At 43.0% G+C, this 26,683-nt stretch overlaps 1 protein-coding gene across 8 annotated transcripts in view; it reads right to left on the bottom strand.

Moving 5' to 3' along the window:
* The window catches only part of LOC146861679 (zinc finger protein 10-like), a 495,345-nt gene that overhangs the window by 57,036 nt on the left and 411,626 nt on the right, over window positions 1-26,683 (bottom strand). For 4 of the 8 annotated variants that reach the window (XM_085646038.1, XM_085646042.1, XM_085646036.1 and 1 more), the window contains one exon: window positions 22,251-24,782. The exons of the other annotated variants lie outside the window; for them this stretch is intronic. In XM_085646038.1, the coding sequence (XP_085502164.1) occupies window positions 24,064-24,782 (719 nt within the window). In that variant the 3' untranslated portion in view covers window positions 22,251-24,063. Of the gene's footprint in view, window positions 1-22,250; window positions 24,783-26,683 lie in introns of those variants that run through there. 8 annotated transcript variants of the gene reach the window in all.

Here is a 26,683-nt window from a genome sequence, read left to right as displayed (position 1 = left end):
TTTCCATTTGTACGAGTTATCTCTTAGCTTCGGTATAGTCCACAGGCCATCGCCAAATCCTGCACATGAAATCTGTTTATTGTACTTATGTACCTGCTATGTAGTCACATCACTGTTTCTTTTGTTCTGTTTGAAAAACCCAATAAAACTCTTTGAAAACAAAAAGAATCAAGCCCCCAAAGAGTGATGCTTCCCAGCACTCAAGCAAAACCGGATTCATAGTAAAACATGTTTATTCCTCACAGCTTGATTCTCAACTGCATTGAAGTTATGGCAATGCAGGTGATACACTTCCTTAAAGATTCCTCCATTTTCTGGGTTTGCGTTTCTTTCAAAATGTACATTCATGGGGTTTTGGTGGATCCTGATATCCATGAAACCTGAGTACAGACATCCCTTCCATGTTAAATTAATAGTTTTTTTTTTATCTAGCCTCTGAGTTTTTTCAATTAAATACACAGAATACAAATTTTCAAAATCGATTATAGTTAAGATTGCTTGTAGAGCCTTCTGCCCCACATGACTGTTTTGGAGCTTGATTTGATTCAGGGTAAGTGTACACTGACAGACATCCATAAGCTGTTTCCTCCTCTATGCCGCATGGCATCCATCCCCATCCCCAGCACTAACTTAGCTGATGGGAAACTCTCCTTATCAGAGTTTTTCAGAGCCGATCAATAATGCAGATACATTAAAATGTACTCAATACCAACAACTGGATGGGTCGAGTGCCACAGAACTCTCAGATTCCATAGGAATATTTGCAGTGTTTGGTAGGATTGTATCATGCATCTGGCTTATGAACCATTTAAATACAGAAGGCCATGCTTATGCAGTTCTCCTCTCTAAGTTGGCACAGTTTATTTGATTTGGATGAAGACGTGTTTGAAGGACGACCCTCTGTGTGATTTGGATTGGGTCCAGTATAGACTGGATCAGAGTGGTGAAACGTCATGAGCAGCGTCGTCATGGGCCAGTGAATCAGATTGGCATTCACCAACATTGTGGGCTTGTGACCTAACTGTGCCTCTTAAAGTTACTGACAGTTTTGCAACTTCATGTATCCTGGAGAGATATGTTTTTTCAATTAAAGCTTAAAAAGCAGCCTGATGCGATTGGTGGCACTGCTATTGAGAAGTGCCTTTGGTGCCCAGACAGAGGAACAAGCCATTCCTAAGGCATTACAAAGACTGTAAAAACTTTTACGGTAATGGTATAAAATTACTTTTGTTTGTACCTCACCTGCTGACTTGCACAGTTTTACTGATCCTTTTCTGGATAGTATTTATCCCTTGTGTCTTCACTCAGACAATTTACTTTTACTATATTTTTTTTAGAACATATTTGTATTGATTTTCATACCGATACAGGTTTAATAGCCAGTAGGTTCTTTCTATAAACATTGCAGTTGTACATGGCAGAAAGAAAAAACAAAACGTAACTACCTCCCTCCCTCCCACCACCCCTCCCTGGACTCAAATTAACATTTTTATTTTTGTGTTATTAGACATAGCTAGTGGTCATCCCCACAATATGAAACATCAATACACAGCGACACATATATATCGTCCTTGACATGAGCAGTACACAGAGAGTTAGACCGTCCTACACTGTATTCTGTCTTCGCTGTATGACTAATCCTTTGCCCCCCAAAAATGCGTTCCAAGCCTATGTTTGTAAGTCCTTGGCCACGAACTCGTCGAGCATTGCATTCCAGTCAAGCGAAATAGGTATCTTTCGCATTCCCTTTCGCTCCTCCCGTTGAAGCTCAGTACCCTCCGCCTTGCCCCATCGGACCACTTTGTTATACCAATCTAATAATAGAGGCGATCTAGCGGTCTTCCACCTCATGGTTATATTTCTTTTTGCTAAGATCATCGCAAGGTTCACAAATTTGCGGGCAGGGCTTCCCTTCTTCCCTTTGGGACCTAATCCCAATAAACAATATTCCAGTGACATAATGTTCCCCATCGGTGCTATACTATTCACAATTTCTTGCACTGATGACCAATAATGATTCAGCCTCGGGCAGTCCCACAACATATGCAATAAGCCGGCACTCGGGGAGCAACAGCGAAGGCAATCCCCCGATACTTCTGGGAACATCCGGCTCAGTTTGTATGGGGTCAAGTATGCACAGTGTACAATAATGAGCAGTATAAATTTGAACTTCGGGTTCCTAGAGACCTTACAAGGGTGTTCCAGTATTATCTCCCTTTCCTTATCTGTAAGTGCACGGCCAATATCGGTGTCCCACATGTCTCTGGTTGACTGAAGCGATGCCAAGGTGTGTGTACGAATACCCCGGTACAACCATTTTGTCAGGTGTCTACCATTAGCCATCAAATATTGCATGTGTGTCAATGCATGTGTCGACAGCTCCTCCCCCCTCCCCCCCCCCCCGGGGTCCACACAGTCCGGATATAATGAGATATGTGTGTGTGGAGTAGAAACAAACTATTTGTCACCCCCATCTCCCTCACAAATGCATCATGATTCATCATTGTGCCGTTGGTAAAGAACGCTCCTAGTGTGGACACTCCCGAATCTATCCATGTCTCTATGTGTCTGAGAGTCACTCTCCCCAATGGTATCGGAAGTCCCACTAGGGGTATCTTTGGTGCATAGGGTGTTGTGTTTTTAGTATAGCGCGTTGCCTTCTTCCAATTCAATATAGCCGTCCGCAAAAGTGTCGGCACCGTCAACGGCAGGTTGCTGCCCGGTAGCAGAAGTACGTGTAATGCCCCACGTTCCCACGCCTGGGGGGGGTCATAGATATTTCTCGCAAGTAGCGGCCTGCGATCCAGTACGCCAACCAGTGCAGCTGACCTGCATAACAATAAGCTCTCATATCCGGGACTCCCATTCCCCCTTGCTTTGTGGCTAGTTGCAGTTTAGAAAGTCCTATACGTCTACGTTCCGACCCCCTAATTAATTCAATAAGAAGGGTGTCCAACAATTTAAACGTCTGATGCGGAATTATAATGGGAAGATTGACAAAATAATATAACAGTCTCGGTAGCATCACCCTTTTAGTGATGGCAACGTGCCCAGCTTCCGATAGAGGTAGTGAAGTCCAAAACCCTATTTGCTTTCAGAGCGATGTGAAAGTGCACGTCAGGTTACCATCTAATATATCCTCCACATCCCAGTATATCTGGACACCCAAATATTTAAAAGTAACAGTCGCAGCCTGGAACGCCCAGCAACCAAAGTGAATTGGGTCAGCCCTGGTCAAGTCATTAACAAAATATACATATGATTTATTCTCATTGCTAGTGAGACCCGAAATTCTTTGGAACCTCAAAAAAAGCGCAGGACTAGGATCATAGTCACCATCCAGGTTATTAAAAAATCATATGAGGTCGTCCGCATACGCCAATACTACATGCACCTCATCGTTTATGTGTATACCCTTGTGACTTGCCGTGGCACAAAGCTTATATAGGAGAGGCTCCAGCGCTAAAATAAATAATAAGGGCGAAAGAGGACAGCCCTGCCTAGTACCTCGCGCTACCTTGTATTGTTGTGAAATGTGGGCCCCTGTGCGAGCCCGTGCCGTCGGATTCATATATAACAGTCGCACCCAGTTTGTGAGTTCTGGTGGAATCCCGAATCAAGGCAATGCGTTCAGCATATAATCCCATTGTAGGGAGTCAAATGCTTGATGTAAATCCAAAGAGATGCATCCCCGTGGAGAAGCATCCACAGGCACCTTAGACATCACTTAGTAAAGCCTTCTGATATTGAGTGCTGTACTTCTGCCCGGTACAAATCCACACTGATCAGTGTGTATCAGTCGGGGGGAATATTTCAACAGTCTGGTTGCCAGCAATTTACTCAAGATTTTATAATCCGTGTTAAGGAGCGAGAGGGGTCGGTCACTTGCCATATCTTGACCGTCCCTACCCGGTATCGGAAGGGAAACCACCGCCGCTTGTAATGTGGTGAGTAGGAGGGAGCCATCCTCTTAAGCTGCCCGATACAAGTCGTGTAATCGGGGAACCAATATCTCGGAGTGAGCTGCATAAAATTCGATGGGCAGTCCATCATTACCCAGCGATTTATTACAAGGTAGGGCTTTAATCGCTGCTTTGATTTCCATAGTGGTGATAGGCCGTTTTAGTTCAGCTATGTAGTCCCTATTTAACTGCAGGAGTTGTAGTCCATCAAAGAATGCCTCTTAGTCCCCCTCCCCTACCTCTCCTGGAGGTGCATACAGTTGCTCATAGTACTGTTGAAAAGCAGTATTAATTTCCAATTGGGTGCGCACAACAGTGCCGTCTAGGGCAGCTATCGCAAGAATGGGGGATACCGGCGGCGCATCCTCAATTATCCTAGCTAGGAGTGGGCCTGCCCTATCAGCCGCCACATGCTGTTTCTGGGTGTATAGTCGGTAGTCCAGGACACAGAGTTCTTCCAATAGTTCAGCATGTGTTACGTGTAGCTCTTGTAGCTCTGTTTTGTTTGTATTATTCGATACTGCCTCCTGATCTATCGCGCCCAACCTATTTTCAACTGTCGTAAGCTTATCGAGTAGGGCAGCATGCGCCCGACTTTTGTGCTGATCGCTACCTCCATATCACTGTTTTGAACGCATCCCATTCAATCTGTCGTGTGCTAGCTGTATCTGCGTTTTCAGCAAAGTAATTAGCTATGGCCGTAGAATGACCATTGTGGAACACCGAGTCTTCCAATAGTGAGGGATTTAATCTCCATGTTGGTATGGGTGTTGGAACCTTCCCCCAGAGTAGTGTGGCCTCAATCGGATTATGGTCCGAGTAGGTTTTGCCTAAATGCGTAGCATCTACGACTGTGTCTAACAACTGCAGCTAACAAAATATCCTATCTATCCCTGTATGTAGGTCGTGTGGGGCTGACTAGAACGAGAATTCCCTATCCGTGGGGTGCAGCCATATGTTTCCAATCCCCCAGCCTCCGGCCCATGTCTGAAGTGCGTCTACCTGCTTCCTACATCCTGCTCCCTACAGGGGGGGTGTGATCTGTCCATCTCTATGTCCAGCACCTCATTAAAATCTCCACCCAAAACCCATGGGTACCCTTCCCAGCCCACTAATGCAGTACACAGGATCTCAAGAAATGTGTCCTGCTGTGTGTTTGTGGCATAGATACTCCCTATCACTATATGCTCCCCATCTAATAAACGATACACCAACACATATCACCCATTGGAATCAGCCCACTGCTCTAGCAGCGTGAAGGGGGTACCATTTCTGAACCAGATCGCTGCTCATCGGGCAAATGCAGAGTAAGCGGTAAAAAATAACTGACCCCACCATTTCTTTTGAAGTTTAGAAGCTTCCGTATGTATTAAATGGGTTTCCTGAAAACGTACTATATGCTCCTTTCAACGGTTTAATTGCACCAGAATTCTATGCCTCTTATGTACCGAACCCAGGCCTCTCACATTCCAGGGCGTCTATTTATATATATTGGGTTGTGCCATCCGAGTTCCCAGAGGCGACCCGCCATGGACAAAGTGTTCGGTGCACTGTCCCACATTTGTGGCACATGTAGTTGAGTCCGCAACCCCCGTTAACTTTCCCAATACAAGGTTCCCCCATACAACTTTAGAGGACCAAACCACAACAAGAAACTCAACAAAAACTCTGTAGTTTCCATAACCAAGTGCATTTGCCTTAGGGGTAGTGGCCACCACCCGCCTCACAGCACACTGCACACAATATTGCATGTTCAGTTACATCAGAGCTCCAGTCTGTGCCCCGTTAGAGAACCTGTAATAAAGACATCAAGACCATCCAATAATACCACTTGTATAACTATCCAAACAAGTATCATAGTCAGCATAACTTTCACAGCTTTATACTCATCTGGGAGTCTACCTCAGCAGAAGGAGTGACCAGGGGTAACAGTGCCACACTATTCTCAGAGTCAGACTGGGCATTCGCTTCTTCAGAAGAGTCCACAGTTTCTGCTACGGACTATGCATCGTGTGCTGCCAAGGGTACCGCCGCAAGTATAGCGTCCCGTTGACTGTCTGTTATCTGTTCTTGTGACGGATGTCCTCCGCTTCCGGCACCTGTCTGTCGCCTCTGAGCAGGTCTGTCTCGTCGATTCCACTGCGTCTTCGGCTGTTGTCGTCGGCTTGACTGGGAGGAGTGCTGTGAATTCGGTGGTGAAAAAATAATTTTTAGCAAGTCCGCTGCTTCCTCCGGACAGTCAAAGAACAGGGTCGTTTGATCATGGATAACCTTGAGTCTAGCTGGGAATAACAAGGCATATTTCAGGTGATGGAGCTGGAGTTTCTTTTTGTCTTCTTGAAATGTAGCCCTAGCCCTCTGCACCACCAGAGTGAAATCCGGGTAGAGAGAAATTGTTTTGTTCTCGAATGTTATTGGAGCATTCTCTCTGGCTGCACGCAATATTGTATCCAGGTCTCTATAGTTCAATATCTGCGCTATAATCGGTCTGGGCGGTGCCCCGGGGAGGGGGGCCTAGGCGGAACTCTATGGGCATGTTCCACACTATAGTGGTCTGGTAGACCTTCTGGTGCCACCCGCTCCCGTAGCCATTGTTCGACATATTGGGTGGGGTTAGATCCTTCGCCCCTCTCCGGGATTCCCAGTATACGCATGTTGTTGCGCCTCGATCTCCCTTCCGCATCATCCACCCTGTCCTGGAGTCCTTTCAATTGGCGCTGGAGTTGTTCTATCTGAGAGGAGTGTGTCGTTTTTTGGGGTATGAGGTCATCCAGTGCCAGCCTGTTAGATTTGACTTTGTCCGCCAGCTTCGTGTCATCTGCTTTCAGTAAATTAAAACTGGTAGTCAGTGTACCAATTTGAGTTTCGATCGCAGCCCGGGATTCCCGTATCTCTCTTAATGTCAGATCCAGTTTGTCTACATTCCGAGTGGGTTCTGTAGGCGGAATCGCCTCTAGATCAGGGCTCTGCATCTGTGTGTCTGGTACCGTTCCCGGTGGGTCCCCTGGGGGCTGGGGGCCCGTTTGCTTGAACTTGGGGTGCCCCATGGTGTTAAAGTACTAGGGTAGAGTACACCGTCGCACTCACCCCACAACACCACTTGTTATCTGTTGATTGGCAGTAGTCCCACTTCGATTCTCTGCGTGACACACACCGTTCCAGCCCAAGGGTTACCTCAGTTGTAGCATACCTTAGCGTCTCGTAATATGTGTCCGCTCGGTCCAGCTCACCAGCACCGACCAATGTCTGCTTCGTCTGCAGCTGGGCTTCACCGTGCTATATATGTATCCCAAAAGCTCCTTACACAATCCAAGAAGAGATCGCGACAGCGTCCAGTCAGGTCCAACCCTGGCGTTCAGTATTCCCTTTGGCTGGCATCCGCGTCGATGTGTGAGGGGTCAGACCCAGGGTAATGCCTGCGTCACATTGCCAACTCCAGCCTTGTATTGCAACCACATTAAGTACCGAGGCCACTTCGACAATAGGAGCCCACCATACGCCTCCTTATTGCATTTTTCCCGTCTATTCTCATGCTCCACTATCACTCTGTTCTTTGTACAAGCCCCCGTCAGCCTCCCCAATCCTCTTCCGGCTCAGCTCATCTGCGGTACGGGCAGAGACTACCCCACTGCAATTTATCGTACTGGTATGGCTCCCCATATAACACCGCTATGCACCCCTTGCCGGGACGACTAAATCATGACACTTGTCTACCGCGGTACAAAAGAGGGTGGTGATGGACGGAGCATCAGAACCAATCAAACACTCACACCCAGTCAACAGATCTGGGTTTGATCCATCACTGTTCTTTAGCCCACTCTGCCACCCCAGTTCAGACATGGCCATATGCAAATCAGTCTGACCCTGTGCCTCATGGGAACAGTCCAGCCTGAACTGCCAAGCCATGCCTTCCCTGGACAGGAAACAAGCTTCCTAGGACCGGTTTCTGGCATTTCAGCCGTCTTCAGCCAGGCTTGCTTGAATCCAGTGGCAAAGTGAGCAAGGGACTCACGTCTGAGCATACCCTGCCAACTTATGGCGAACAAAGCGGTACAAAAGAGGGTGGTGATGGACGGAGCATCAGAACCGATCAAACACTCACACCCAGTCAACAGATCTGGGTTTGATCCATCACCGTTCTTTAGCCCACTCAGCCACCCCAGTTCAGACATGGCCATATGCAAATCAGTCTGACCCTGTGCCTCATGGGAACAGTCCAGCCCGAACTGCCAAGCCATGCCTTCCCTGGACAGGAAACAAGCTTCCTAGGACCGGTTTCTGGCATTTCAGCCGTCTTCAGCCAGACTTGCTTGAATCCAGTGGCAAAGTGAGCAAGGGACTCACGTCTGAGCATACCCTGCCAACTTATGGCGAACAAAGCGGTACAAAAGAGGGTAGTGATGGACGGAGCATCAGAACCAATCAAACACTCACACGCAGTCAACAGATCTGGGTTTGATCCATCACCGTTCTTTAGCCCACTCTGCCACCCCAGTTCAGACATGGCCATATGCAAATCAGTCCGACCCTGTGCCTCATGGGAACAGTCCAGCCCGAACTGCCAAGCCATGCCTTCCCTGGACAGGAAACAAGCTTCCTAGGACCGGTTTCTGGCATTTCAGCCGTCTTCAGCCAGGCTTGCTTGAATCCAGTGGAAAAGCTTGTTTCCGGTCCAGGGAATGCATGGCTTGGCAGTTCGGGCTGGACTGTTCCCATGAGGCACAGGGTCAGACTCATTTGCATATGGCCATGTCTGAACTGGGGTGGCAGAGTGGGCTTAAGAACGGTGATGGATCAAACCCAGATCTGTTGACTGGGTGTGAGTGTTTGATTGATTCTGATGCTCCGTCCATCACCACCCCCTTTTGTACCGCTTTGATCACCATAAGTTGGCAGGGTATGCTCAGACGTGAGTCCCTTGCTCACTTTGCCACTGGATTCAAGCAAGCCTGGCTGAAGATGGCTGAAATGCCAGAAACCGGTCCTAGGAAGCTTGTTTCCGGTCCGGGGAAGGCATGGCTTGGTAGTTCGGGCTGGACTGTTCCCATGAGGCACAGGGTCAGACTGTTTTGCATATGGCCATGTCTGAACTGGGGTGGCAGAGTGGGCTAAAGAACGGTGATGGATCAAACCCAGATCTGTTGACTGGGTGTGAGTGTTTGATTGGTTCTGATGCTCCGTCCATCACCACCCCCTTTTGTTCCACTTTGATCGCCATAAGTTGGCAGGGTATGCTCAGACGTGAGTCCCTTGCTCACTTTGCCACTGGATTCAAGCAAGCCTGGCTGAAGATGGCTGAAATGCCAGAAACCGGTCCTAGGAAGCTTCTTTCCGGTCCAGGGAAGGCATGGCTTGGCAGTTCGGGCTGTACTGTTCCCATGAGGCACAGGGTCAGACTGATTTGCATATGGCCATGTCTGAACTGGGGTGGCAGAGTGGGCTAAAGAACGGTGATGGATCAAACCCAGATCTGTTGACTGGGTGTGAGTGTTTGATTGGTTCTGATGCTCCGTCCATCACCACCCCCTTTTGTACTGCTTTGATCGCCATAAGTTGGCAGGGTATGCTCAGACGTGAGTCCCTTGCTCACTTTGCCACTGGATTCAAGCAAGCCTGGCTGAAATGCCAGTAACCGGTCCTAGGAAGCTTGTTTCCGGTCCGGGGAAGGCATGGCTTGGCAGTTCGGGCTGGACTGTTCCCATGAGGCACAGGGTCAGACTGATTTGCATATGGCCATGTCTGAACTGGGGTGGCAGAGTGGGCTAAAGAACGGTGATGGATCAAACCCAGATCTGTTGACTGGGTGTGAGTGTTTCATTGATTCTGATGCTCCGTCCATCACCACCCCCTTTTGTACCACTTGTCTAACGCTGCAGTGACGAGCGTCTCCCGCAATCAGCAAGGCTCACCACAAGTATGTGGAGCGAAATCCCTCTCTGTGCAGTCTATATTCTCTCAGTGGAGCTCACCACCGGGGTTCACGTCAGCCGCCGCGGGGCAATCCGCAGATTCAAGCTTGTCCCCGCTTCCAGGTCGCAAACCATCCATGTAGCTGTCGGCCAACGCGGGTCTCAGTCTCTTGGGTGGCCGCAATGAGATGCACGCGCTCAGGAAGCGAGGAGCTCAGATGTCCCACACATAACTTCCTCGCAGAGTCTGCGAGTTCCAGCCTGCGTCAGAGCTCCGCCCACTATCTTGCGCTGCTCCGGGCTTTCCGCTTCGCTCACATCAGCAGGCCCCCAGGTCATAGCCCCCATTCTTTCCAACAATATTTTATGAAGGGGGAATGTCGTACTCGCCACAACCACTCAGCGCCTCAGCTCCTGGACCCCAGATCACAAATTCCCGTCCAATGCCAGTTCACTGCCATGTCTCCGTTACAGGCTCGGGTCCAGACGTCGTCTGATCATTGAGGGCACACACAAGCTCCAAATGACTCGTTTTCAGAGTCTCCGCAAGCTACAGGCATTCCGGTGTCCAGAGAGCAAAGAAGGGAGTGCGGATGGTCTGATGTCGGCAGGATAATTGCCACAGTGTCAGGGCCGATCACGAAGCTCCTCGAGCTCGCGTCCACCATGCTTGGCGGTTGGCCCTCCCCCCCACAATTTCCTTTTACTAAATGATTTTAATGAATGGATTGGTAACCTTACCAATCCTGCAACTTCCCACTTCCTGAATTCTCGTAAGGATCCAAATCTTGTATATTTACAAGCAATTTTGGTGGCCAGACTCTCAATCTTATTTTTTCTGCCATACAACGAGCCACATTGTCTACCATATATGAATTTATTTAGACAGATCCTAACATGTCCCATCTAAACACACCACTTTGACAGTCTATGCTCACCTAAACTATGCTGTTCTACTGAGAAGGGCCAAGTATAAATTCACCGTCAGTTGCTTCTCTGCTTTCCTACCGTCTTTATCACCCTCCCTGTACGACCATACTGAGAAGCACGCCCTTGGTTGTAATGCTAGCTCATTAGTTCTTTGGTGGCTACTGTTTAGGTCTCCGTCGTTCTCACTGGTAACTCTTCTACAAAATTCTACTGCTCGATTAGTCCGTGGACTTAACAAACATTTTTGCATCTCCAATTTAGCACGTCTCCTGGTTGCCTCTGTGTAGAAAAGATGAAAATTCAAAGTGTAATGCCTTTAACACTGCTATATCCAATTTATGGTTCATTCGATACACTCCCGGATTCTTATTTTCTGAATCTGCCCACCTACTCTGATTCTCTGGATTGGTTGCATCAGATGTGGCAGACGGCTGTACATTTCTATGCTGATGTTCAAACCCTGGAACACTATGTCAATATCTCTCTGTTACATAAAGGAACTTCTTTAAATTCAGAAACTATCAAAAACCTATCTCTTTTCACTAAGAACTGGTTGAGCCATCTGATTCATGCCAGGGCACTTTGTACCAGGGTAACCGCAGGCTCTAAAATGACAATCAAATCAATAAGTAATTTAAAGGCAATGTGATGTGAACAGCCATTTGGTAAATGATCAATATATGAGTATTGTCATATAATCGGTCTGTCTCGCTTTTTTTCTCTAATAATTATCAGATGTAAATCATGATCAATACATGAGCAATTTCATTTATGATTAAATCAATAAAATGAAGTCTTTGAATTTCCATGCAGAACAATATAGTAATCGATGTAACCTATTAACACAGTGATCACATATAGTAGGAGATTAAGATACAGTCTTGTGAGGACACTTGGGTTTAATTTTTCTATTATTTTTTGTTATTTGTAAAGCACAAATACACTCATTTACAGAGTCCCTTGGTGATAACAATTACATTGATCAGTGCACCATGATGCTCATGCAATTTTCAACTTAAGAAGTGAAAAGTGTATCTATTTAAGATTAGCTGATTTTGAAATGATCTGATTCCACATAAATAAATTGAGTGAGTGAATTCCAGAGGATTGGTATTTAAACAAGGGGAGGCCTGCCTCCCCATTTGGACAGGTTAAAATTTGGGACAAGGAAAGTTGGCTTAGCAGATCATCTCAGCTAGCACTTATTGAATCCATCAAAAAAGGAGGGTATGGAGCCAAATAATGTTTTGTACATTAGGTAGGCGACCCTGAATTGACATGTGTTTATTCACCAGTAACCATTGAAGTTGTTCCCAATTTGTTTTAGGTTAAAAACTAACCCGACTGCTGCATTTTGCATTTTACTAATGCTGAATCGAGTACCAAGCTTGCACACAGAAATCAAGATGAAAAAAATGACGACACAGTCCACTGCTACATTAGTTAAGGGTTCCAATAATTCAGTCTTTTGGTTTATAGTAAGCGAGAAAATAACCAAATAAATAATCTCATTTTATTTTACTCTTCAACCAGAAACATAAGAAAAATACAAACTTTTCAAAGAGTTGTATTTACTCTTTATTTGCTGAAAACTGCACATAAAGGAGTAATTCTTGAATAATACAAGTTAAAGACAGGTAAACATTATGAATTCATCAATAAAACCCTATAATGGTTGCTTATTCCTAGTTAAATGTATAGAGCAGTGGTTCTTAACATTTGGACTTTTGTGGACCCCCCAATGAATCATTACTAAAATCGAGGGAGCCCCCACTGAGTCATTATTGAAAGTCGGGGACCCCCAGCCTAAGCAATTTCTATGATGTACACCTCAAAACAATAAACACAAAAAAAAACGAGTATGCATCAAACGAATGAACAAATATTAAAATATTTTGTTCAATTCAAATATACAAAAAGCTTTCAAATTTTCAATTTTGCTTATTTGTATTTTTGTAAATTTTATTATATTCATTTAATGTCGTTACATTTTGTAAATCAGCTGACGACCCATTGAGTAAAACTGTGACCCTCAGGGGTCCTCGGACCACAGATTAAGAACTACTGGTATAGAAGTTGAAAGCTGAGCTACGCCTTTAAGTGCAAAATGCCAGTTGATGCATCTGCAATGGAGTCACAGAAAGAGAGGCCATTCTGAGACAATGGAACCTCCCTCAAGTTAATAAGGAATGGTCCATACTTCTTCCCATAATTCCCAGGAGATCAGAGTTTTTGGATGTACAGTGTTAACAACATGTTACTTTCTCACTTGAGATGGGAGCTACAGTAACCAGTGGTCTCAATCTACTCACTGTACTGGCTGGAGCAGGCCTTCAAGAAGGCTGATCCATAAGCATTTTAGGCAGCAGCTTATGGCTACTTTGTGATGATATACACAAAATATACTAGTGGTGTGTAGTCATGAAAGGATGCAAAGGACTGAGGTGAGATTACCTCTGTGTACCTATAACCAGCCTTTTCAGTTTAAAGAAAGAAAGACACCCACCCTGCACTGGCTTGCTACATCCAGAGAGAAAGTGGTGTGGGCTACAGCACTCTGTGAGATGGCAGGGAGCACATAGGAAAATGGTTTAGTAAAGAGAAGACTATATGAAGTCATAGATGTGAGTGTAGATAGCAGAGGATAAGGAAAAATCAACAGTTAAAACTACCTTTTGCTGGACCTATGTAGTTTCTGTCCCCAAAGGGTAGAGGTCTTACTGACTCCTAAAATAGGACTGCGAAATGATATAGTTTTGCAATTGGGAAGGGGCAAGTTGTAGGTATCCCTTCCAGACTGTGAATTGGTACCATATGTATCAACGGTTTGCAACCGAAATTCTGGTAGCAAACTAGTGAAAACTTATGGACTCTCAAATTGGGGTGGTAACTTATTCGCAAATGGGAAGGATTCCACTTTGGACTCCCTCACCTTTGTGAGTTGTGAAAAATGTTTCTGGGGAAGAAGGCAGTGGTGCAGGGGTACCTATGACTACTCCCACAGCAACTTTGAAATAAAGCACGCTTTTTTTTTAAAGCAGTCCTGTTTCCCATAAGGAAAACGGGTTGTTTAAAAAAAAATTCCTTTGTTTTAAAAAAAGCAATCACAGACAATACATAGGTCGGTTCGCAAACTTTCATATTAGTCGCAAAAATACTGGTCATAAATTACGATCAGTTTTTGCAACCAGTGTGACAGTACATCTGACCCTTGATGCTTTAATGTATCTTAAGAGTGTAGTACAAATGATGCAAAACCAGGCAAAAAATCCAGCATCTAAATAAACAAATTTAAGTAATGACTGAACAGCTAGCGTCATATAATGGGAGCGGCTGGTGAATGTCCACTGACATGAGTACTGTAACTTGCCTCTACTGGCGAATAAATCAAAAGGCATAGACTTAGAACACTCAGTTCTCTGGTCCAACAATAGAAGGCATACATCGAGAAAAAAAATATAAAAAAATCCATGCCACCAAATCAAATCTTTGTTAATAAGCTTAAAACGGGACTAACACAATTTCGTCAGGAGTAAGCTTAAATAACTCCTCTTAGCATGGTAGATTACAGAACAACGTTTCAAGAGGGCAATGTTATTTCTTTTTGTAAGTTTGTGTCCCTTGGAACAAAAGGTTTATAATGATACCTAAAAAGAGAAGAAAAATAAAGCACTGGCAAAGCCAATAGGACTCTGCATTGGAAAGTGTGCCATAATTGTTGTATTACATATTTTTGCCAGCATGTGCTATAAAAATTAAAAGTTTAAAGCAAAAAACAAAAAATGCTATAGTCGAAAGCTGCCATATATAAGTTTACTAAGACAACTGAGTATAAAGTGGACTCCTTTTCATGCAGGTGTGCACAAGTGAACAGGCAAAATGCTGTCGCACAAAGGATAAAGTGAGCAGACCCATTGCCCCATACTGTATGCTGTGATGGGCTGAAGCAAAATGGCAATAACCTATCCGATCAATGGATAAAAAGTGCTGACTGAAAGCCCTCTATTTATGTATGAATTTATACATTTTTACTGTGCATTATTTTGAATACATAAGAATGACGAGACATAAAAATAAAATGTAACAAATACTATTCTTTTCAGGCTAAACAGAAATAATTAATTCCAGTAGAAATAATCAATGAATTATACAATGGGTTCTGTGACCTAGTACCTTCAAAGGTTCACTTTCCCTTTGCTAAAGAACACAGGGATACATTCCAGATTATGCTAATAGTGATGACCCTGGGCTGTCTATTGACTTCCCCACCTTACACTTGTACACTTTATAGAGGAGTCAGTTCAGTTCAGTTCAGTTCATAACCTTTATTCGGATAAACATTGTATCCAAAAAAATACAGCATGGTAAAAAATGTAAGTGACAAAAGAAGAAATAACAATAAATGCTAGTGAAAATTCACAATTATAAGACACGTCACAAGTTTTAGTTTGTAAATAAAATGAAAATCCATTGTCAACAGTTATAAGCTTATCCATACATGACTAAAAACTCAGGGGCTTAACATTGTCTTACGTGCCCGAGTAGCAATTCTCAGAAATGTGCTTATGCGAAAAACCAGCTCTTCATCGGTCAAGGCAAGCATACTTAAATAGGCAGAATCCAAACTAATGGGCCTGCTCCTATTAAAAAAAAGGGCAAAGAAGTCCCTTAATATATTTCATGTAATATTTGCAGAAGAACAAAAAATGTAAGGTTGATTGGCCACTCACCCCGTCACATGGACAGGGTACTGAATCGAGTTTTGGGTGGTAGCCAAGAGGAAAACACAATGCAAATGTAACTGTCTCAAGCGGAATAGAAGGCTCCTTTCCCAGTAGCTCATAGGTAAAGTAAGATAATTTGGTAAAGGGTAGCAGTGCTGCTCAAGAGCCATATAACTGGAAACAAAGGGTTTCTTCGATTCCACCACAATTCTTTCTGTGCTATATGACAAATAAAGGGCACTTCTGAGTTCTTTTTTGTGTAGTGTTTCGGCTTTACTGGGATTTAAGAAAATGCAGCCTTTATTGACGCTGCATAAACTCTGATACACTCCAGAAAGCCAAGGAATATCCATCCCCTTCTCACACTTCAAACAATCAGTAATGATGTCTCTAGTTAGAGTCGCTGCCTGATTCTTCCAGACCGATAACCAGAAAAGGGCTGGTCGAGCACGTATAAAAAAAATGATATAATTTAAATTTAATTCTTTGTGGCAAATATATTGTGGGGTGGAGATTGGGAAACCCAGCAGTTTCCTACAGTACCTGTTTTCTTCCTGCTGAATGCAGGAACTATTTAGAGTACCCCAAATCTCGGCTCCATAAGTGGCCACTGGAACACATTTTAGTTTAAAAAAGGATAAGATAGCTAAAATGGCACCTGTATTCTTTGGTCGGGGAAAACTAAAAATCAAATTGATGGTCTTTGAGAACTTGCTCCGGGAATGGGTGAGATGCTCAGTCCAGGAGCCATTCGTAGCAAAAACCACCCCAAGTTTGGGTAATTTACAGGTACTTAACAATTTTTGACTGCCAACAACAATTGAACTAAGCTGACGTTTCCGAGAGCCACAGGACGTTAAAAAAAGATTTAATAAAGTTAACACTTGGGTCCAAACTATCCATGTATTTAACAAAGGACTGTACTAGAATGCGCAGAGAATTTGGGGAGCGGCATATAAGAACCGCACCATCTGTGTATAATAGTACAGGAAGGGGTTTCCCATTAATCATAGGAACGTCATGGATACTAGTGATTTATTCAATCCATTAATATACATGATAAAAAGAAGGGGGCCAAGACACATCTCTGCCTGACCCCCCTTCCAACCTCAATAGGTCCTGAAAGCTCTCCGCCTCTGCTAATCCTCACCTGTGCCTGGAGATCTTTATGAAAATATGCCAGAAAATGGACCAGAGGCTCATCCAGTCCATAGGACAACAGGATAGCCCACAGCTTTGACCTATTAACAAAGTCAAATGCTGAGGACAAATCCATGAAGGCCAAATAGACTGGAGAGTTCCGTGCGATGGTGTATTTCCCAATTACAAGGCTAAGGTTGAGACATTGTTCATTAGTGCCAACCTTGCTGCAAAAGCCTAGCTGGCAGGGCTCTAAGATACTACATTCCTCTGTCCATTCCAAGATCTTATTATATAAAACTCTGCCCAATATTTTAAGGGTGTTATCGATCAATGAAATAGGCCTATAATTACTGGGCTGCGACCGATCCCCCTTTTTAAATATTGGGACAATAATACTCTTTGCCCAGGTATCAAGTAACGAAACATATGTTAAATTGTTAAAAATGTTCAGATGGAGCGGGGCCAAAAAATCCGGTTTCCATTTAATAAGATGTATTGGTAGCCCATCAGGGCCAGGGGCCTTGTTGCCAATGCTCTGGTGAATAGGTTCTTCTACTTCGAGAAGTGTTATCTGAATACTGGTAAATGAACCATGTTCATACTGGTCGGTCTCCAATAAGGAAATAGCATACATTTTAGAGAAGTGAGTTTCCCAAGATTGACTAGAAATAGTATAGCTGATGGGGGTTAATAACTGTCCCATAGATCGGTGATCCCTTACGGCAGACCAAAATGTTTTACCCTTTTTGTTAGTTGCAGCTTGTGATAGGGTTTCCCAACGGTCACTTAGGAGTACTCCCTTCCGGTTGTTAACTGCTGTATTATACTTCTGCCTAGCCAGTTTCACATCTGAGGCACACCTAGGTTCAACTGACAAAACCCTACGCAAATTCCTATTAGCCAGTGAACATTCATCGTCAAACCATCTAGGGCCCTGCTTTCTTAGAGATACAGGCTTCGACAAGAGGGTTTTAATAGCCAAACAAAGTTTAGAGAAATCATGGACTACCTCTGGGTGCGGGGTTTGAAATGACAAACAAGAATTAATGAGGGGCATGTTGTCCTCCGCAGGTGACTTAAACAAATCACCATTATCAACGCCCCTCCATATTAATCCTAAATTGTCAGTTGATGGCATTAGATCTCTGGCCCCGTATTCAGATGAAAACACGGGTCTTGAAGCCAATCTCAATGCTATTTTAATAGGGTTATGATCCCCATGGATAGTAGCAACAACCTCTACGGCAATTAAGTAATCCACGAGCAAGGGGGAGATAAAAACAAAGTCTATTGTAGACGAATAGCCCTACCTCTGAATGTCGGGTGATGATTATTAATCGCGTGTAATGTACCCTTCTGATCCATGACATTAACCAAGTTATGCGAGCTCAAAAACACTGCCAGCTCTACACCCCTACGGGAGGAAGGACCTAAATTATATGTCTCTGCACCATAGTGCGCATCATTAAATTTTGCATTGAAGTTTCCTCCAAGTATTACCCGAACGTTGCTGACAGTCTAAATTAGAGATAAAATCGAAAAGCTCAATAAAATTCTTGTTGGGGATGGAAAAAAAATCATTATTATAAAAATGTACCAAGTAAAAAGAAACTCTTCTCTTGTAAAGTACAATTTGAAAGTTACAACTGTTAGTTGATAATATCTTAAAACTTCCTCCAGCTGCTACATTAAGCCCAATAAAAAGGCCCCCAGATGGTCGGCCCAATTTGAGACGGGAAGCCGCTACACTGATGCAGGGAAACCCCTCGATATGCAAATCGTGTGTAGCCCAAGCCTCCTGAAACATTACTACGTCTTGTTCTTTGACTAGGTGCAGCCAATCCTGGTCATCAAGCCCTGCTACATTCCAACTAAGAATGTTCAAATCTGCTCCACTATAAACTCTAGTTAAAGATTGCTTGTCATTATCATTGTCGGTTGTTACTATGATTACAGAAAAATCCTCCAAATAATGCTGCTGATGCTGCTGAGCAACCATCAATGGTGGTTGTCAATCCTGTGCGTCTAAACTAAAGAATGCGTTGAACCTATTGGTTAACAAAGGCAAGACGTGGGCATCCCTAGAAGGTTTGGAAGATGGCTTACAGAAATAGCCCAAAGGGAGCGCACTGATACAGGTGTTTTGTATGGAAGATTGCTCGAAGATACTCAGTAAACGGCGAACCGTATGGGGTCTACGGAAATTGAGGACAATGCAATCACCATTTATGTTCTTGGCAGAATGACCAACCCACCCTTCTCTTCTGGCCATAAGAATATCATTCATATTGGAAGGGTGGAACCCCTTATGTTTACAGAGCCAGTCTACGGACTTATTACGCAAATCTGCCCAGGACTCCTTTTGATCCCCAACTAAATTGGGAACCCCAACATTCCAGATTATGCTAATAGTGAGGACCCTGGACTGGCTATTGACTTCCCCTACCTTGCACTTGTACACTTTATACAGGAGTCAAGATCTTTGAAACTGAACATGAACATGAAGTCAGTCAAATCTGGCGGTGGAAAGTCAGGCACGTTGATCATAGAAGTGACGTCAAGCTCACATGGTGTAGAGGTCTTTAGAGCCAAAAAGTTCTAAGTCCCAGGTTTTTCAGGATGTTAGTAGCAGTCCACTTAGAAACAGCCTAGGGTCCCAGGACCTCAAGAACAGCACTTAGGGATCAAGACACACTGCAGCAGAAGCCATCAGCAGGGTTCAGGCCAAGTCCAGTTGGAATTGGTCAGCTAAGCTTGACAGAAAAAGGGCTTCTAGCATTGTTGTGCCACTATAGCTTAACAGGAATTCAGCTGACTGACCCTTGGAGTCCATTTCTTTGTACTGGATCCAGCCTCTCTGTTCTCACAGGTCTCAACAGAAGGTTCATTCCTTTGTCTGTATTCCACAGGTCCAGTAGTGTTCTGAAGAGAGCGCCCAGGGATTCCACATTTATTCCTGGGACTAACCTGTGGGTGGTATGACTCCTGGCCCCTTCATAACCAGTAGGGAAAAAGTTACCAGAGGTAACCCACCCACTTTTGTAGCACTTTCTTTGAACCCTACTGCAAGCAATCTCACAATGTCCCTATCTATCTAAAAACCAAGATGAGAGAACCTTTCTTATCCTGTGTAGAGCTCATGTGCCTACCCCAGAGATATGGCCAGGGCAATCAGCAAGGCCATCCCTGTGGTCACGCTAAATCTGTCCTGTGGGCAGCTCCCTTCCCACTGGGATTGGTGCTAGGCTGGCTTGGTAGGCAAAAGAGGGTCCTGGTCAGGTGTCAATTAACATTTGTCTGTGTCTGGGTAGGCCTATTTGAAGTTAATCAAGTTCCTGGGCACAGCCCAGACGGTCCTCCTCCCAAAGGAACAGAACACCTCCCCACACCAAAGACCTCTGAGCTTAGTCTTAGCTCTGAGAGAAATGTCAAACCTCATCTAGGGGGCTATTCAGCTTCTAGATGACAGGTGGAAGGCCATGCAAATGGGCTTCTAGAGTCTTTATGCAGGGAAAAGGTCACCGTCTAAATCTACTTTTTCCAAAATAATAATTACAAAAAATTTTTACCAGTGAGTTGTGCTCTAATAAATATTTTCAAAAGTTAAAGAATTCCATTTGTAGCTGTTTCCAAGGTCAAAATAACATTATTAAATTTAATTTTGTGCCCCATTGCTTTCCTATGAGACAGCTAACCCTCTTACAGTAAAAACTGATTTTGGGGCCTTGTCACTGTAAGGAAAAGTGTAACATTAAACTTTTACATGTCTTGCTTCTTAATACCATGCATCCTGCCTTTTGAACAGTAGGGCCTACTTAGGTGTGGCTTATTATTATTTAAAAGGAGGTATTAGGGCTGTCAAGAAGGGGTCATTTTGTCAGGTTGAATTTGCAGTTTTAAAACCGCACATACAGGCTACAGTGGTAGGTCTGCAGTCATGTTTGCACTGCTGTCACTGTAGTGAAGGGCACAGTGGGTGCTCCAGCCTCTAGTGACATTAAACATACAAGTTCTAGGTAAACTTTGTAACATATACTAGAGACATATAGGTAAGTTAAATATGCCAGTTAGGAGTATCGTCAATTTCTAATGTTTTAGGGATCAGAGCATATGCACTGGGGCCTGGTTACCAGAGTCCTAGTGCACAGAGTAAAAACACAGCAGCATCAATCTACAAAAATAAAGGTTTTCATGCAAAGGAGGCATTCTCCTACACGTGGCCCTTTCATTCTCTCACCAGATTTACACTACGTAAATACCTCTAGCCGTAACAAAAAAAGCATACACCTTGAAAGGACAAGACAATCATATAACAATATAAATTTTAAAGAAAAGTCCACTTATATCCAACATTAGACAGATAAGCCTCAGTTGCCTACACCACTGCTCACAACAGCACTTGCCCCCAAGATAGATCACAAACAAATATCCTGCTGAACACATTAGAATATCTCACATATACCAATGCAGCCTAATGATGGCACACAACAAACAACACTTAGCCTGAACCCAACCAGAGCAGGACCAGAACGGAATACTCACAAAGTATCCAACCTCGACAACACAGATACTCGACTGCAATGTCAACCCCAGACACACAACCTCATCTACACGCATGCACGTAATAATTTTAATCTTTTATTCAATTTACCTTGCTGCCTGCGTAGGTCCTGTTTCAGCTTCTGGTACTTTATTGTCTCTCATGACAGGCATTCAGCTCCTTCCTGCCTCAAAGAATACTAGCACATGAAAATGAAAACTGGAATGTGCACAGTTGCAGGATCCAGCTTTCAGCCTTGTGCTTTGTAATCCCACCCTTTACTAACTCTGTGACGAGTTGTGAAAGAGTACAGAGACAGGCACCCAGAGATACCTTTAAATGTGATGGTGCCAGGCACCCTAGGCCAGGACTCAGACTTTGTCAGCCCTTGGCAATCTGTGTAATGGCTGGTGCATGCACCTGCATATGCCGTTACCAGCCACCTCACAGATGTCACTGCCTCAGGCTGCTGCTCATCCAGAGGGTTAGCACTGTTTTCTCTATATTACACTAACAATAATAAACTATTAATCATTGTTGGCATAATAAAAAGGGCCATGAAACAAGGAGGGCAGAGCCCCAACACCCATCAGAGACATTGCCACTAAAATAAAAAAGAAAGAGCATGCATCACAAGCACATGAACGTACCACATACACATCACAGACACATGCAACAGATGCACACACCACCACATTCCAAGAACACTACTTCTTTTATGCTTATACTTTACTTGTGATCTTCTTAGATATATGTCAGAATTTCCAGTTTATTACAATTTTCTATGTTTATTGTACCCTACATTGGTATGTGTGTTTGTATATGCAATAAACTTTATTGTCAGACCGTCACTCATAAAAACTGCATGTCCCTGTTTGATGCTGAAAAACATTTGTTTTCACTGTTACGGGTTGCAGTGCTTTAGGAGTATGTGTAATGTAGGACCGACAACTGTTAGACACGACTATAGCCACCAACTGCTGCAGTACTTTTTCGAAGGATGTTTGTTTCTATAATAATGTAGATTAACTGAACACAGGTAAAGATTACTTATTTATTAGCAGTTTTCAAAAAGCAATGTCAGAGATATGCAAAATATAAACACATATGGAATACTCAAAACATTTATTTTCAAAGCCTTAAAAGGAAATAATTATACTTACCATAACAGAACCTAACTACTCTATAAATGTGCCACCGAAGACCCACAGACAGTGTGGAAAAGTTGAATCATAAACAGAAATGTATTCCTGGATCCGAAAATGTTTCCTAAAAACCACAAAGCCAGCCTCAATCTCCACATCAGCAGGAGGCGCACTCCCAAAAATTACATTTTCTCAAAAAAAGTTGTTCGGAGTAATTAGCTTTGGGAATTTTATACTGAAAGGAAGTAACTGGTTTTTTATACTGAAACCCCGAAATCCCCATAGGTATGCAGCTCAATCTTTCAGTAATAGCAAATCTTTTGGGATTTATCCCCTACACCCTCATTCAGCATAATGCGGACATACCACACCTAAAGCTCCTGATATGGTGTGGTACTTTCCAGGTGCTCTTGAAATTTCTAATATGGTGTGTAATTCCTGGGGTAGATTATGAGTTGTCCCCTTTGGAACTGGAAATGACCAAAGAAATCAGTGGTACTGCACCATATCCCACAGTGAACTCCCAATTTCCGTTCATTCTTCTGGGAAAACAATTGCCAGTTTAAACCTAGTGAATATGTCTCCATAAAAAAACAGATGGTGCAGTAATGAATGAGCACCAACTTATAATAATAATTCAACTTTATGTATTAGGTGAAAGAGGAATTCTAAGTAAGTCAGTATGAAGACCTTAATAGTCTGAAAAATAGTGTAAATCTGCTAAATACAGCCAAGTGGATCCATTGAAGTTATTTCAGGGTAGGTTCAGATCAACAGGCTCCAGCTGGGTTAAAACACCTTTGAGGTAACAAGGATGAAATCAGACAAACTAGCCACAGAAGAGTTGCTGCAAACAACATGCTAGTTATCCCAAAACATGAAAAACTCAGATGGTGAATATTAACTTTTAAAAAATTTTGAACAAGGAAATTTAGGTGAATTTAAGTGTAGATATCAACCAATCATAAAATGTAAAGAAAATGTAAAGAATAAGGCCCTAAGTACGAGTGGTGTTTTCTTCACTGATCCCAATATCTGTTTACACAGGCATTAGATTACATGTTTTATAGAAATTGCTACTTCCCTGCAATTTCCCCTAGGTAAATTTTAAATTTGCTGAAACCTATCTGGAAAAAAACACGAAAACCAGCATGTTATCCCTTATTTTAAAGTACCAAACTTCTAATAGGGGATAATTATTGCACTTATATATTCCAATTTCTGGAATATTGGATTTTAACAGGTGACATTATTATCATATCCACATTGGATGTGGCCCCAAATAATAGAAGCTGAAAAAGGAGGAACTTCATCAGACAATAATTTTCATCAGACGATAACTCATTCATCCACAGGTGAAATAGGATATTGCACTTTGTAAAAGATAAGTATAATGTTTAGATTTCGATGTATCTTACTTTAGGACGCATGAGGAATGTAGGATTTTAGGAAGTGTAACTCAAACATCTGAAGAATGACCTTTAAAAAATGAAAACCCTTGAAGAAGTGGTGATAAAACAGGTGGTAACATTGTGCAGCACCTATCTACCGAGTAATGTGGAAGCCTAAGTTGACAATCAAATAAACTACTGGCTCCATTTGGGGCAGGACTGTGTAATTTTCTATATAGCTAATAATACAACACAAGTTACTGTAAGCATTAACTGTCAAGTTTAAACATTCCATAATGCTGTCCTTTACATTTATTTGTTATGACTTTTGATCTTTTCTCTCTGGTATCTTCCGGTCTCCAGTATGTGTTCTTATGTGTTCGTTGAGAATGTCTTTCCGGCTGAAGCTTTTCTGACAGAAAAGACATGAGTAAGGCTTTTCACCTGCATGCGCTCTCTGGTGCCGGTTTAGATCACCTTTTTGGCTGAAGCTTTTTTGACAATCCGAGCAGGTGTATGGTTTTTCACCGGTATGGGTTCTCCAGTGCCGATTAAGATTGCACTTTAGACTGAAGCTTTTCTCACAATCAGTACAGGAGTATGGTCTTTTTTGCAGTCTTACTTCAGTATATGTTTTCTTAATATTAGTAAGTGCGCTATTCTGAATGAGGCTTTTCGTATAGTCAGTACACATGTATGGTATTGGGCCTCGCTTTGCACTTCGATGATATGTACTCACAACTGAACTCCTCATATTACTTTCAGATTCATTATAATCATATGATATCCCAATTTCATTTGGGCCCTGCTGCACACTGTCATGTGTTGAATAACTAAAATCCCTTTCACAAAACATATTTTGTTTTATTTCAAGTTCCAGATTTCGTGCCCTCAATTGTCTTCTACAATCTGGTAAAGTTTTATAACTGAGAAGCATTTTTCCATTAGCTTTTCCTGGTGAAGCTATACGAGGCTGTGATTCTTTGGTACATGAGATTGAATCTGTATCCTTACACTGTCTATTAGTGAATCCATCACCTGTTGGATTAAAATAAAAGTCCAGTCATTAGCTTTCTAAAGTGCATATAAGAACACATATGTATCAGTGATATTTGACTCTGAATGATGAATCTAAATAGCTTATGTCTGGGCATTAATACAATTTCTCTAAAATATAGATGCATTTTAATTGACTATGTTTTTTACTTTTACTTCTGACAACATTTTGATGCAGTTATCCTATATGTATCACAAAGTAAAGGTGCATCACAGGTGTATCATAGATTAGGCACAAACTGAATGACAGGTAGAAATGTTTGAAGATTGAAATTTCAAGATGTCCCACTCTGCCCTTGTCAATATCTCACACTCTATCCTTCTCCTGTGGAATGCTTAATGGCTCTATCCTACCATCAATTCTATGTAATCTGAACATGAAACCAGTGGTATTATTTTTGGGTTACTAAAACATCCCAATGACACAATATAAGGATGACACAGAGTTTACCTAAGAGTATCCTTGTGGGAAAATATCTTAGATCCAATGTGTTCTAAAAGATTGAATTCTTCCTACTGAACTATGAATAACCAAACCCCCTAACTTCACGTTTGGCTTGAATTCATTATGATACTTTGAATCACAACCTAAATTATCTCCTCAGTCTCACATAGCCAAGATTTATCAATTGGCTCTGGACCATTTAAACCTAACCTGTAATCTCAATCTGCTCATCCCAGCTAAGGAACTATAAATATGATTGAAGATTAAACCACTTTTCCTATCCCTCATGACTAGAGGTAATACTTTACTAGACTAACTTCCTAAGTGATATCTGTCACCACTGAAACTAGTTATTCATGCTGCTTATAGGAGCTAACAAAACTGAAAGACTTTTTTAGCTAGTAAACGGATAAATCTGTCAGTACTTTCCTTAGAAACAGAGATTGTCTTCAATATTATATGTCTTCTGTTCAGAGCCATTTCCTCAGACAAAAAGTTTATCTTCACAACAAAGTCATCATTTCCAGCAGTTCCTGCTTCAGGAGAGTGAAAAACAACTAGCCTCGGATAGCCTATTACCAGAGAAGAGAGTAAATTCTAAAACATTTTTTCCTATTTCTCTCCCCAGAACATCCTGTCCTATAAGAACTGGAAGATTTTAAATCATTCAGAAAGCTGCAAAGAGCCACTTAAAGATGCACTTTTGGATGAAAGTTAGAATATTCCTATAAGCTGCACAGCATGTCTAATGACTTCTCCATATCCCATTTCTCTTTCCATAGCAATGACATATTTTTATCTTTTTTTTTAATAAACAGTTTTATTAGTTTTGAGCAACCAAGTGAAAAGTGCATCTCCACGACATATAAAGCGTTCCACTGCATTTTTTGATTTTCCCCCATCTGGTCTCATGATAAACAAGCTCAGTATTGCTCCTCAAAATTTCAAACATTTCTTGCAAAATATCAACCCAGCAAACCCAGCCATTTGCCCCAGACATGCTCGTGTTTAGCCGGACAACCCCTTCCTCATACACAGATTTTTCTTGGTTGGCGCACCAGTCGACTCCTCTAAGCCACTTTGAAATGGAGGGAGTTGCCGAGTCCTTCCAAGTCGCTGCAATGTCTCTCTTGGCTATCAAATTGGCAGTCCCTAGGAACAATTTATCAGTACGGGACCCATCCATCCCCTCCATCACCCCCAGGAGTAGGGCAAGAGGACTAAGAGGGACCACCCAGCCCAGTATGCCACTTAGCTCAACCACAATCAACACCCAATATTTGGAAAGAATGGCGCTGGACCAGACCATGTGGCAAAAATAAGCTGGCTCTGCCTCACAGCACGGACATTTTGGGGCAAGGAGGAATCCCGCTTTGTGTAGTCGCACAGGGGTAAGGTATGCACAGTGGAGACTGTAGATTTGAATGAGGCGGAGCCT

The sequence above is a fragment of the Triturus cristatus genome, chromosome 3_1 (assembly GCF_964204655.1).
Source record: "Triturus cristatus chromosome 3_1, aTriCri1.1, whole genome shotgun sequence".
NCBI classification, from domain to species: domain Eukaryota; kingdom Metazoa; phylum Chordata; class Amphibia; order Caudata; family Salamandridae; genus Triturus; species Triturus cristatus.
Note: the sequence above shows the minus strand (reverse complement) of the source record. Positions and strands in the feature narration are given on the sequence as shown.